This window comes from Hordeum vulgare, chromosome 1H, assembly GCF_904849725.1.
Source record: "Hordeum vulgare subsp. vulgare chromosome 1H, MorexV3_pseudomolecules_assembly, whole genome shotgun sequence".
In the NCBI taxonomy this organism is placed as follows: Eukaryota; Viridiplantae; Streptophyta; class Magnoliopsida; order Poales; family Poaceae; genus Hordeum; species Hordeum vulgare.
The window spans coordinates 493,523,420-493,535,681 of NC_058518.1; the positions used below are offsets into that span (position 1 = coordinate 493,523,420).

Genomic DNA, 12,262 nt, shown 5'->3' on the forward strand with positions numbered 1-12,262 from the left:
ACGCCCCAAAGGACCCAAATCTCAGCTGATTTGTAAGCGACGCACCGACAGAATGATTCTTGGTAGCATTCTCTTCCGACTTGTCAGTAGAAGATGATCCTCTGTCAGCGCCATCTCTCGGCTCCGCCTCCTTTTCTTTATTACCTTCACCTCCATGTCCCTCGTCCAAATCCATGTTAACATTGTTAGCCAGCTCGTGAAAAAGCTCACTCTCCTCTAACTCAATATCGAGATCAAAAAACCTTCCATCATACGTCCATCTGACGGTGTCAGGAATGTGTTCAACGTTGATCACAGAGATGAGAAGGCGAGCTATACCCTGCGCCCGAGTGAAAGCCATATATGCCTTCCCTGTCTTACCAATCAATGACCCAAGGCTCCAAGTAATCATGAAATCATCCAACGCCCTTCGGGGGGCTCCATTGAACCAAACCCAAAGCTGCGTAAGAGGGGTTCCCTCCGGATCCTTTTGTGTCCAGTCATTGATATTTGCAAGTACTCCTCTAACTCAATATTTGCAAGTACTTCAATGTGTATATCGATGATGTTCCTGCGATCATGTTGTTAGTTGATGAGTTTCTTCTGCATGTGGTTCCATGATCCCATCTTCATGGCCTCATTTTCAAATATTGGCTTTGTCCCTTTGAAACAGTTGTAATTTCTCTAATCTGCCATTCTGCTTTCCGGAGGAGATGCAATGTTCAGCAGCCATTACATTTGCCCATCCTCTTTGATCGTCTTCTATGTTTTCGTTTCAGAGCAATCCATTCAAATATGACTAATTGTTTCCTTTCACTTTTTACCACTGTACCACTGCCACATTTATTTGTACATAAATCCATTTAGTATTGATTCCTCTACATGATTATCTGCATGATTTATCAGGGTTGCCCATTGTGATTCACATGAGTATTCATCAGTTATGTTATTTTGCTCCAGTTGTGCTCTCTTATTTTATTTTTGGGAAGACATCAGTTATGCTCTTGATGAAATGCCGAACTGCACTTGGTGTGTCAAGTTTCTCTTCACAACATTCAGGTTATATACGATGAGCTCCTTGTACCTTTCTTGCGCACATTAGATCCGAAGGACCTTGTAAGCCCAATCCCCCAACACCTGAATACTATGTGCTCCCTCCATTCCTAAATATAAGTTCTTTTTAGAGATTTCACTAGGGGGACTATATACGGAGGTATATAGACATATTTAGAGTGTAGATTCACTTATTTTGCACCGTATATAGTCCCCTAGTGAAATGTCTAAAAAAACTTTTATATTTAGGAACGGAGGGAGTGTTAGAGTATATATAATATAGCCATGTACCTCTTCGTATTTATCCCATTGTATAAGGGGTTTTCTCCATATATTCCACACATGTACATTGTATATATATCGGCCTATGGCCTCTGGGAATAAAAGTTGCATATGTTCCTAACATGGTATTAGAGCTAGGTTAATTTTTTGCACGCTGCAACTCGTGTGATTGATCCGTCTCTCCTCCCCGAACGAAGCGGCCGCCTCGATCTCCTGCTCCCAATCGAAGCCCGTTCTCGGTCTCCTCCTCCTGCATGCTGCTCTCGTTCCGCTCGCTCTGCTCGTCAGCCTGTTGCGCCCTGCTACTTCTCAAACAACACGCCAGAAATTGACACGTTGATGGAGACTTGCTTGCGTTGGTTTTTCCCTTGAAGAGGAAAGGGTGATGCAGCAAGGGAGCAGTAAGTATTTCCCTCAGTTTGAGAACCAAGGTATCGATCCAGTAGGAGGGTCTCGTCAAGTCCAGAGTACCTGCGCAAACACAAATGAGCTTGCACCCAACGCTTCAAAGGGGTTGTCAATCCCTTCAAGATTGTTTGCAAAGTGAGATCTGAAGGCGGAAAGTGTAACGAAGTAAAAGGTGTAAGGCTGAAAATATGGTGTGGAGTAGACCCGGGGTCCATAGTGTTCACTAGAGGCTTCTCTCAAAATAGCAAATATCACGGTGGGTGAACAAATTACTGTCGAGCAATTGATAGAACCGCGCAAAGTCATGACGATATCTAAGGCAATGATCATACATATAGGCATCACGTCCGAGACAAGTAGACCGATACTTTCTGCATCTACTACTATTACTCCACACATCGACCGCTATCCAGCATGCATCTAGTGTATTGAGTTCATGACGAACAGAGTGACGCTTTAAGCAAGATGACATGATGTAGAGGGATAATCTCAAACCAATGATGAAAACCCCATCTTTTTACCCTTGATGGCAACAACGCGATGCATGCCTCGCTACCCCTTCTGTTACTGGGTGAGGTCACCGCACGGTATGAACCCAAAACCAAGCACTTCTCCCATTGCAAGAATCATAGATCTAGTTGGACAAACAAAACCCACAACTCGAAGAGAATTACAAGGATATGAAATCATGCATAAGAGAGATCAGAAGAAACTCAAATAAGATTCATAGATAATCTGATCATAAATCCACAATTCATCGGATCTCGACAAACACACCGCAAAAGAAAATTACATCGGATAGATCTCCATGAAGATCATGAAGAACTTTGTATTGAAGATCCAAGAGAGAGAAGAAGCCATCTAGTTACTAGCTATGGACCCGTAGGTCTATGGTGAACTACTCACGCATCATCGGAGAGGTCATGGTGTTGATGAAGAAGCCCTCCGTATCCGAATCCCCCCTCCGGCAGGGCACCAGAACGTGCCCCAGATGGGATCTTGCGGAGACAGAAGCTTGCGGCGGCGGAAAATTACTTTCGATGATCTCCTGATTTTTTGTGGAATTTTTGGGGATATATAGGCGCAAAACCTAGCGCAAAGGGGCCTCAGGGAGCCCACAAGCTAGGGGCGCCCCCCTGGCCGCGCCATGAGGGCTTGTGGGGTCCCTGGTGGTCCCCTGCCCTGATTCTCCGGCTCTCCGATCTTTTTCTGTTCCGGAAAAAATATTTTGGCAGTTTCATTCCATTTGGACTCCATTCAAAATCCTCCTCTGAAAGGGGTCAAAAACATGGAAAAAAACAGGAACTGACACTTGGCACTGAGTTAATAAGTTAGTCCCAAAAAATATATAAAAGGCATGCAAAACATCCAAAGTTTGACAAGATAATAGCATGAAACCATAAAAAAATTATAGATACGTTGGAGACGTATCACGCCCTGCTGTCAGCCTCCAGATCGAAGCTCACCTCCAGCCGCCGCTCGTGGGATCCAGCTGCTTTGCCTCGTTCCGTTCTCGCTGAAGGTCGCGGTCGACCGCTCGATCCCATCGCTGGTGGATTCGACAAAGCCACAGGCGTCGCTGGGATCCGCTCGTGGGATCCAGCCGCTTCACCTCGTCCCGTTCTCGCTGAAGGTCGCGGCCGACCGCTCGATCCCATCGCTGGTGGATTCGACAAAGCCACAGCCGCCGCTCGCAACCACCACCACGGGACCAGCCGCTCGCCGCCGCCGCGACCCCGCCCGCTATTAGCGGCTCGATCTTGCCCACTGATTCCCACTCCCAATCGGATCGGTTTCCCCTGATCGTTAAAAAAATAAAATAAAAATGTCTGCAGTCTGGCTACGTTGTTGTTCCTCGCTGTCCGGTGATTTTTTATGGCACCAACTACACCGAGTTCATTGGTTTTATGTGCATTCATATGTGTGGCATCCGTCTACGGGTGTTCTTTCTGGCGAGGTCTGATGTCCGCCACGTCTGGTTCCTCCTATGGCCCCTACTCCGTCGACTCCACCAGTTCTTCCTGCTGATGCTAATCAGGCCGCAAAGGATGCGGCTAAGCTTGTTGATGAGGCCGTTGTTCGTGCTTATGATGAGCAGGTTTTGACTTATGAGGAGGCTCTTCAGGCGTATCATGGTGCTCTCTCTATTTACACCCAGTGGCTTGATGATGATGCTCGTGTTGCGGCTGTTCTCACTGCTAGTGTTATGCCCCAGTTTGCCTCTGAGTTTCTGGGTCTTCCTACTGTCTTTGAGATGTGGACCCGTCTTCGTCAGCGTTATGAGCCTTCTGGTGATGCCTTATACCTCTCTGTGGTTCGTCGGGAGCATTCTCTTCAGCAAGGTGACTCCACTATTGATGATTTCTATGCACAGAGTTCTGCTATCTGGCGCCAGCTTGATTCTCTCCGTAGTGCTGGTTGTCGTACTTGCCCATGTTGCCAGGCTGTACACGCCAATTTGGAGTTTCATCGTGTCTACGAGTTTTTGTCTCGGCTCCGTAAGGACTTTGAGTCCTGGTGTGCTCAGTTGTTTGCTCTTGGTCGTATTTCTCTCATGGAGGCACTTTCTGAGATTCGTGCCGAGGAGACTCGCTTGCGTGGTGCTGGTTTACTAGAGATTCCCTCTTTGCTCGTTGCTCGAGCCCGTGCTACGCCACATGTTGCACCGACTTTGTCTTGCTCGAGTGCTCTGCCGCTCTTGCCCACTCCTCCTCGCAGCTCGGACCGCCCCCGTCCACATTGTGGCTACTGCAACCTGGATGGTCATGTTGAGTCTTAGTGTTTCCGGAAGAAGAAACACCTGCGTTAAGCGCGATCATCATCTTCAGGGACTTCATCTACTACCTCGACATCTTCAGCCACTGCCTTGACTCAGCAGGATATTCTGAGAGTTAAGCGTCTGCTCGCTGCTTCAGGTTCTTCCTCGACTGGTACTGCTGGTTCTGTGACTGATGCTTCTCGCACTGAGCAGCCACCTTCTACACAGTCAGGTACATCCCCATGGGTTCTGGACTCTAGAGCTTCTTTTCATATGTCTTCTCATTCTTCCATTTTGTCCTCTGTTCGATCACTTGATTTTCCTGTTCATGTCCTCACTGCTGATGGTACTCCTCTTTCTGTTGCTAGTAGAGGCAATCTTACCACTCCTTATTCTGTCCCCGATGTTGCTCATGTTCCTCGACTTACCATGAATCTTTTTTCTGCTGGTCAACTTACTGATTCTGGTTGTCGCGTCATCCTTGACGTTAACTCTTGTTCTGTCTAGGACCGTCGCACGGACACTCGGATTGGGGCTGGCCCTCGCCGCCGTGATTCTCAGGGTCTTTGGGAGTTAGACTGGCTTCATGTTCCTTCCGCTGCCACCACTATCGCCAGTTCCTCCGCTTTGGTCGCCTCTGCTACCGGTTCCTTCCAGCAGTGGCATCATCGACTTGGTCATCTTTGTGGTTCTCGTTTGTCTTCTTTAGTTCGTCGAGGTCTTCTGGGGTCTATCTTAGGAGATGTCTCTTTAGAATGTCAGGGTTGTCGTCTTGGCAAGCAGATTCAGTTACCATATTCGCATAGTGAGTCAGTGTCTAAGCATACTTTTGATTTAGTCCATTCTGATGTATGGGGCCCGGCTCCCTTCGCTTCGAAAGAGGGTCATAAATGCTATATTATTTTCATAGATGATTTCTCTCGTTACACATGGCTTTATTTCATGACTTCTCGTAGTGAGGTGTTGTCTATTTATCATCGTTTTGCTGCCATGGTTCACACTCAGTTCTCTTCGCCCATTCATGTGTTTCGTGCTGACTCCGCTGGCAAGTACATTTCTAAGATGTTGTGTGTTGTTCTTGCTGAGCAAAGGGACTCTTTCTCAGTTCTCTTGTCCTGGTGCTCACGCTCAGAATGGCGTGGCTGAGCAAAAGCATCGTCATCTTATTAAGACGGCTCGTGCATTGATGATTGATGCCTCTCTCCCGCCTCATTTTTGGGCTGAGGTCGTCTCCACCTCCACCTATATCATCAATCTACAACCTTCCGCTGCTCTACAGGGTGGTGTTCCTTTCGAGTGTCTTTTTTATCGTTCTCCTGATTATTCGATTCTTCTCTTGTTTGGTTGCGTTTGCTATGTTCTTCTTGCCCCTCACGAACTCACCAAACTGACCGCTCAGTCTGTTGCGTGTGTCTTATTAGGCTATATTGATGAGCATAAGGGCTATCATTGTTGGGATCATATCGGTCGTCGGATGCGTATCTCTCGGGATGTGACTTTTGATGAGTCTCGTCCTTTCTACCCACGCCCATCTTCCTCAACCTTTTCAGTGGAGGATATCTCTTTCCTCACTTTTCCTGATACACCTCTCACCCCCGTCGAGCCTTTGTCTATTCGTTCTACTACCTCTGCGTCTCCACCTCTTGCCGATTTGACACCACCATCTCCCACGGTTTCCTCTCCTAGCATGTCACCGGATTCTGCACCTTCATCTCCGGTGACTTCTTCGTCTTCACCCCCCCCCATTTTACCTTGGCGATCCCTCCTTGCATTGTTCCATCTTTTCCTCGGTGTTAAACTCATCGTTCATGTCATGTGGATGTCTCTGCGGATGTGTCGTCATCCTCGTCTCAGCCTCCCTATGGTTTGAGTTCTCGCCCTCGTCCGCATGTTAATCGCCTTGGATTTCCCGCCGTTGGTGCTGCTGTTCTTGAGCCGACTTCCTATCGTGAGGCTGTTGTTCATCCTGAATGGTAGTTTGTGATGCAAAGGAGATTGCTGCTCTTGAATGCACCGGTACATGGGATCTTGTTTCCCTTCCCCCCTGTGTCCGTCCCGTCACTTGTAAATGGGTCTACAAGGTTAAGACTCGCTCCGATGGTTCTCTTGAGCATTATAAAGCTCGTCTTGTGGCTCGTGGCTTTCAGCAGGAGCATGGTCGTGATTACGACGAGACTTTTGCTCTTGCGGCCCATATGACCACTATTTGTACACTTCTTGTCGTGGCCTTTGCACGTCACTGGTCTATATCTCAGCTTGATGTTAAGAATGCCTTTCTTAATGTTGAGCTGTGTGAGGAGGTGTACATGCAACCACCACCTGGGTATTTTGTTTCTGATGGCATGGTATGCCGTCTTCGTCGCTCTCTCTATGTCCTTAAGCAAGCGCCCTGCGTCTGGTTTGAGCGATTTGCCTCTGTGGTAACTGCTGCTGGTTTTTCAGCCAATGCTCATGATCCAACATTATTTGTCCACATTTCTCCTCGTGGTCGGACTCTTCTTCTTCTTTATGTTGATGACATGATCATCACTGGTGATGACCCCGAGTATATTGCCTTTGTAAAGGCCCGTCTTAGTGAGCAATTTCTTATGTCTGATCTTGGACCTCTTCGTTACTTTCTTGGGATTGAAGTCTCCTCTACCTCTGATGGCTTTTTTATATCCTAGGAAAAGTATATCGAGGATCTTCTTGCTCGTGTTGCTCTTACTGACGAGCGCATTGTTGACACTCCCATGGAGCTCAATGTTCACCTTCATGATACTGATGGTGCCCCCCTGCCTGACCCGACGCGTTATCATCATCTTGTTGGCAGTCTTGTCTATCTAGTTGTCACTCGTCTGGTTATCTCTTACCCAGTTCATATTCTGAGTCAGTTTGTCTCCGCTCCCACCTCGGTTCACTATAGTCACCTCCTTCGTGTTCTCCGATATCTTCGGAGCACGATCTCTCACCGTCTATTATTTCCTCGCTCCAATTCTTTACAGCTTCAGGCCTATTCGGATGCTACGTGTGCTAGTGATCCTTCAGATCGCTGTTCACTTTTTGTTTACTGTGTTTTTTTTGGTGGTTCTCTCATTGCCTGGAAGACTAAGAAACAGACCGCAATTTCACGTTCGAGTGCAGAGGCTGAGTTGCGAGCGATGGCTCTTTTGACGGCAGAGGTGACTTGGTTACGGTGGTTACTTCAGGATTTTGACGTTTCTGTCACTACACCTACTATGTTCTTATCTGACAGTACAAGTGCTATCAGCATTGCGCGCGATCCTGTGACGCATGAGCTCACCAAGCACATTGGTGTTGATGCTTTTTATGTGCGTGCTGGTGTGCAGGATCAGGTTATTGCTCTTCGGTATGTGCTCTTCAGTATGTGCCTTCCGAGTTACAGTTGGCGGATTTTCTGACGAAGGCCCAGACTAGAGCGCAACATAGCTTCTATCTCTCTCCAAACTCAGTGTTGTTCATCCACCATGGGTTTGAGGGGGGTGTTAGAGTATATATAATATAGCCATGTACCTCTTTGTATTTATCGCATTGTATAAGGAGTTTCCTGCATATAGTCCACACCTGTACGTGTATATATATCGGCCTATGGCCTCATGAGAATACAAGTTGCATATTCCTAACAGGGAGTACATTAAGGGTGTGTTTGGTTGGAGGATATCCTCCCAGGGACAGGGATAACCACTTTTTTCTTTGGTTGCCATGCGTTTGGATCTGGGGCGGGAGGAGGCCGACGCGGGGGGAGGCAGTCGGCGCGGCCCGCGCGGGTGGCGGCCGGCGCCGGAGGAGGCCGACGCGGCAGGATCTCATCCTCCCAACCAAACAAAAAAAGGGATAACCCTACCCTTCCAACCAAACAAAAAAAAGGGCTATCCCCAGCCACCTGGTTGGGGATACCCACAACCACCCTAGCCTATCCCTCCAACCAAACACACCCTAAGAACACTTCCATCAGTCAGCAGTGTACCTTGGCGATTTTACAAGGGGACATCTGATTGCGATCAGGTCTGCAATGTTTGCTGGTCACAGCCCCATTAGTTGCCATTAACCTGCCTAGCTTGATGGTGATAAATTGCATCATAATCATCATGAGAATAAGAATAATTATGTTACATTATGTGTGAACTGCTTGGTCGCTTTTGTGGTTCAGAGCTGAATGTATGTTAGCAGTTCCTTGTGTGAACTGGCCAGCAGACCATGCGTTTAGTATGCCTACATCCATCAACTTCAACTAGCCTTTGTGCAGGGCACAAAGAACCGAAACATGATTATTTATAAGTAACATTAGAAAACGATAAAGAACCGCCTATCAGTGCACCATTGTGTGATTGTGCTTAATTAGCTTCGAGTTCGATAATAAGAACAGTAATTGATGGAGTACCTTGCAAGGTTTAATTAATATTTATAGTCTCAATAAGAATACATCTGAACAACAGATGTTCCAGCATACACTACCTTTCATCACACGGGACCTGGGCCCTAAAAGTAAGGTAAATTGGCAAATGGACAGCACAAGGAGAAATGACCAAACCCACACCCAGATGCCAGTAGCTGACTAAAGACCAGACTTTCACAACAAAACTTCACCCAGCAAGTATATACAGTAAAGCACTTCCACAACTACTGCTGCTGAACACCAGCTCAGGACGACCGAAATGACAGACGACCTGGACCATCTTCCACTACGCTACACTTCATAGGTCTCCATCAAGCGACGCCTGCATCGAAGAAATTGAGCACTGTTACATTCTAGGACAATTTCTGAATGACATGACTTGAGCAAGTGAAGAGAGGGAGGTGAGTGCTTACAACAATTAGTCTTCAGCATCTACTCTCTATACCCAGAGGCGTCATCAACACTGTCCAATCTCCGGTATGGAACACCTCAGATAGCCAGTCATGTTTCCACCAATCAACTAAATCTGGTTAAGGAACAAACATGAAAGCTTTAGTAAGTAGCAAAGGAGGAAAAGCCCATAAACCAGACCGATTGACAATGAAAATAGGCATGTAGTTGTCAACCACGCTCTCAAAGATTCAACCACTACACTAACTCTGATTCCTACAGATTTATGGCAACACAATTCACACATATGTCGCTGTGTTAATTAGCCATGTTACCATATTGTATTCACTACACTTATTAGCATGATACTTGTGTCATTGAACACGAAATATACCAGATTGTTCAAGATGATCTGCAATAGTAGGTAGTATTGAAGAAGCAATGTTTGTTGGTTGAAGTGAGAACCATTGTGAACAAAACTCTAGAGCGGGCTAGTAGAACTCAGGTACCCCAACTGCTGAGCAAGTTCATCTATATCTTCAGGTCTCCTTCCCTCCAACTCTGACAGCCCAGACCCGTCTCCGTCTCCAAAATCATCAGAAAATAGCTCTGCCCAGAATTCGTTGTTGAGCTCCACCTGCCCATTAGCTTCATCCTTCTTCCCCTCATCTGTTTTGCCCTGCCCGAGGTCCTGAATGTTCTGCGCCAAATTCTCCAGCCTGTGCGTTCCAGGATCACTGAGGACACCCGAATCAAACAAGAACTGTGAATCAAGTTGCTCACTCTGGCTTGTTGTCACACCGGAGCCATAAAATGGAACATTGTCTATAGGCCGCCTTCTTTTCTTGGAGATGGCATCCTCAAGCTCCTTCCTCTTATCTTGCCGCTGAACTAATTGTTGGAAGAACAGTGGGTTACGCATTGCTCTTGCCAAGAACCCCATCATCTGGGCCTGTTTCTGTTCAGCAGCTTGTAGCCTGTTTTCCATGGCTTGCACGTTATCCTTAGTAGCTTGCTGCTCCTGCCTTAGCTTCACTACCTCTGTGATCAAGAGGTTCTTGTCGCGCTTGAGCCTGTCAATCTCTTCCTCAAATCCAAACTCACCAACCTCCAGGCAAGATGTGAGGGCCTGCTGCTGTGATGGAGGCGCATTGGATGGCGGCTTCCTTCTCTTGATCATCTTCAGAAGATGCCTTTGACCCCTAAGGAAACCTTCATTTGCAAACTCCCATCTGTCAGGATCAACCTTTCTGAATCCCTGCAGATTGCAAGAGGCAAGTAACGACCACGGTTAGGCCATGGACAGAACTCACAACAGTCACAAGGCAACATGATTGACCAGCAACAGCTATACATGCTGTAACTTCTAGATTATAGCTTGATCATCAGTACACTATATCATCAGTAGAGTCTTCTAGAACAAAACAATCTGGTTCCTGTACTTCATCCAGTATCTTGTTCCATCTAGCTACAATAAGAAGTTCAAGGAATGATGTCAGGATGATACATATTTTTTTGGAGAGTTCATCTCCATGCCTCACCGTCAGATGAAGCTCATTGGGGGACACGTTGCTTCAAGAATAAGCACATTCAGTAGATTTCCACACGCATTAATCAGTACAATGTTTTTGCATCAAAGCAGCAAAGCCCTTCTACACTAGCGACTAGCTAATTTTACACTTGATTATAAATAATCTCAAGCACAGTACAACATACACAGTAGCTGAATGTTATCAAAATCCTAGTTCATTTTCTTTATACTTCCTAAATCCTAGTTTATCTAGTTTGGAATTGTCAATTATGACTAGTTCAATTATCAGGCATTACCTTAGACACCCACAGATCTGGTTGTCATATCACAATCTGAAGAACGCAATGCTTATCTGAAATGCTGCTGATTTGCCAAGACTAGCTACACAGGAATATGATGCCGTCTTCTTAACACAAACACGCATATGCTTAATTGCAGCCATGGCAAGGCAGAGAAGTAGCAAGATTGGTTAATTAATCAACGCAAAGATGGTTCTACATCTCCATCCCTTTTTACCAAAACCAGTCCCAAATCAGCACCATGAGTAGAAGAAGAAATTAGCAGGATTAATTAGCACCGAGACACAGACAGGAGGTACATAGGGTGTCGAGTACTCACATAGGTGTTGAGCTGCCGGACGAAGCTGGAGAAGTTGGAGTGCTTGAAGAGGCGCGGGAGCAGCGCGTCGGCGAAGACGTGCGGGTCCCAGACGACGAAGCTGTTGCCGGCGCGGCTCCAGGACACGACCTGGTCCGTGGCCGGGTCCTCCACCAGGTCGTACGTCTTGGTGAGGAACGGCGGCGGCCCGGCCTCGTGCAGCCCCTCCATCGGCCGCGGCAGCGCCCCGTCCTCCTCCTGCCGCTGCCGCTGCGGCGGCCCCGCCGCCGGCGGGCGCTCCTCGTGCAGCAGCAGCAGCCCCTCCTCCTCCTTCACAATGCCATCCGGCACCGCCGCGTCCATGACCCCCGCCCCACCCCACCTGCCGAAGCAAGAAGAGCACGAACCGAACCAGACCCCCAAGAAAGCCGAAAGCTCGGCCGGCGGCGGCGGCGAGAAAGCTCGAATCGGGCACCAACCAACTCTGCTCCCGGCGAAGCTGTGATGGAATCGTGGAATCGAAGGCGGCGAGCTAGATCTTTATGCGGTAAAGAAATGGTGGGTGAATTTTTTTTTCCGTCGGGCGGTCGCTAGCGGGGGGCTGGAGTGGCGGCCGCGGTGCTAAATACCCGTCCGTACAGTGCGCGGGCATCGGGACGCGTCGGGAAGGCTGTGGAAGGTTCTGGATGGATGGATGGGATGGATGATTTTTCGACCAAGTGGCCGGGCTGCGCATCGGCCAGCAGGCCCAATCGCTGCTCGACAGCGCACCGATGCGTGGCCCAACTGCTGCTGTTTTCTTTATGTTGGAAAAAGATTCCTGAAGGCGCCGGTTAGATTTTTCTATTTTTTTTTAAAGGTGCTTGGA

General features: G+C 47.7%; 1 protein-coding gene across 3 annotated transcripts; it reads right to left on the reverse strand.

The window, feature by feature from the left end:
* Positions 1–8,849: 8,849 nt before the first annotated feature.
* On the reverse strand, positions 8,850–12,005 carry LOC123449300 (heat stress transcription factor A-2c-like). 3 transcript variants are annotated; one of them, XM_045126480.1, is made up of 4 exons: positions 11,416–12,005; positions 9,776–10,524; positions 9,290–9,402; positions 8,850–9,198 (listed from the first exon to the last, which is right to left on the reverse strand). In XM_045126480.1, exons 1-3 carry the CDS (start codon positions 11,755–11,757, stop codon positions 9,393–9,395), a joined length of 1,101 nt encoding a protein of 366 aa, XP_044982415.1. In that variant the 5' UTR covers positions 11,758–12,005; the 3' UTR covers positions 8,850–9,198; positions 9,290–9,392. The 3 variants fall into 3 exon arrangements, with proteins under 3 accessions (XP_044982415.1, XP_044982407.1, XP_044982400.1); XM_045126472.1 differs by having other exon boundaries at positions 9,732–10,524; XM_045126465.1 differs by having other exon boundaries at positions 9,661–10,524.
* Positions 12,006–12,262: the final 257 nt, after the last annotated feature.

What these genes read in the sequence shown, in the direction of transcription:
- LOC123449300 (XM_045126472.1), bottom strand. Translation starts at nt 11,757, where the DNA reads ATGGACGCGGCGGTGCCGGATGGCATTGTGAAGGAGGAGGAGGGGCTG. An exon ending in TCCGGCAGCTCAACACCTAT is followed by an intron (nt 10,525 to 11,415) that starts GTGAGTACTCGA and finishes TGCAATCTGCAG; the next exon opens with GGATTCAGAAAGGTTGATCC.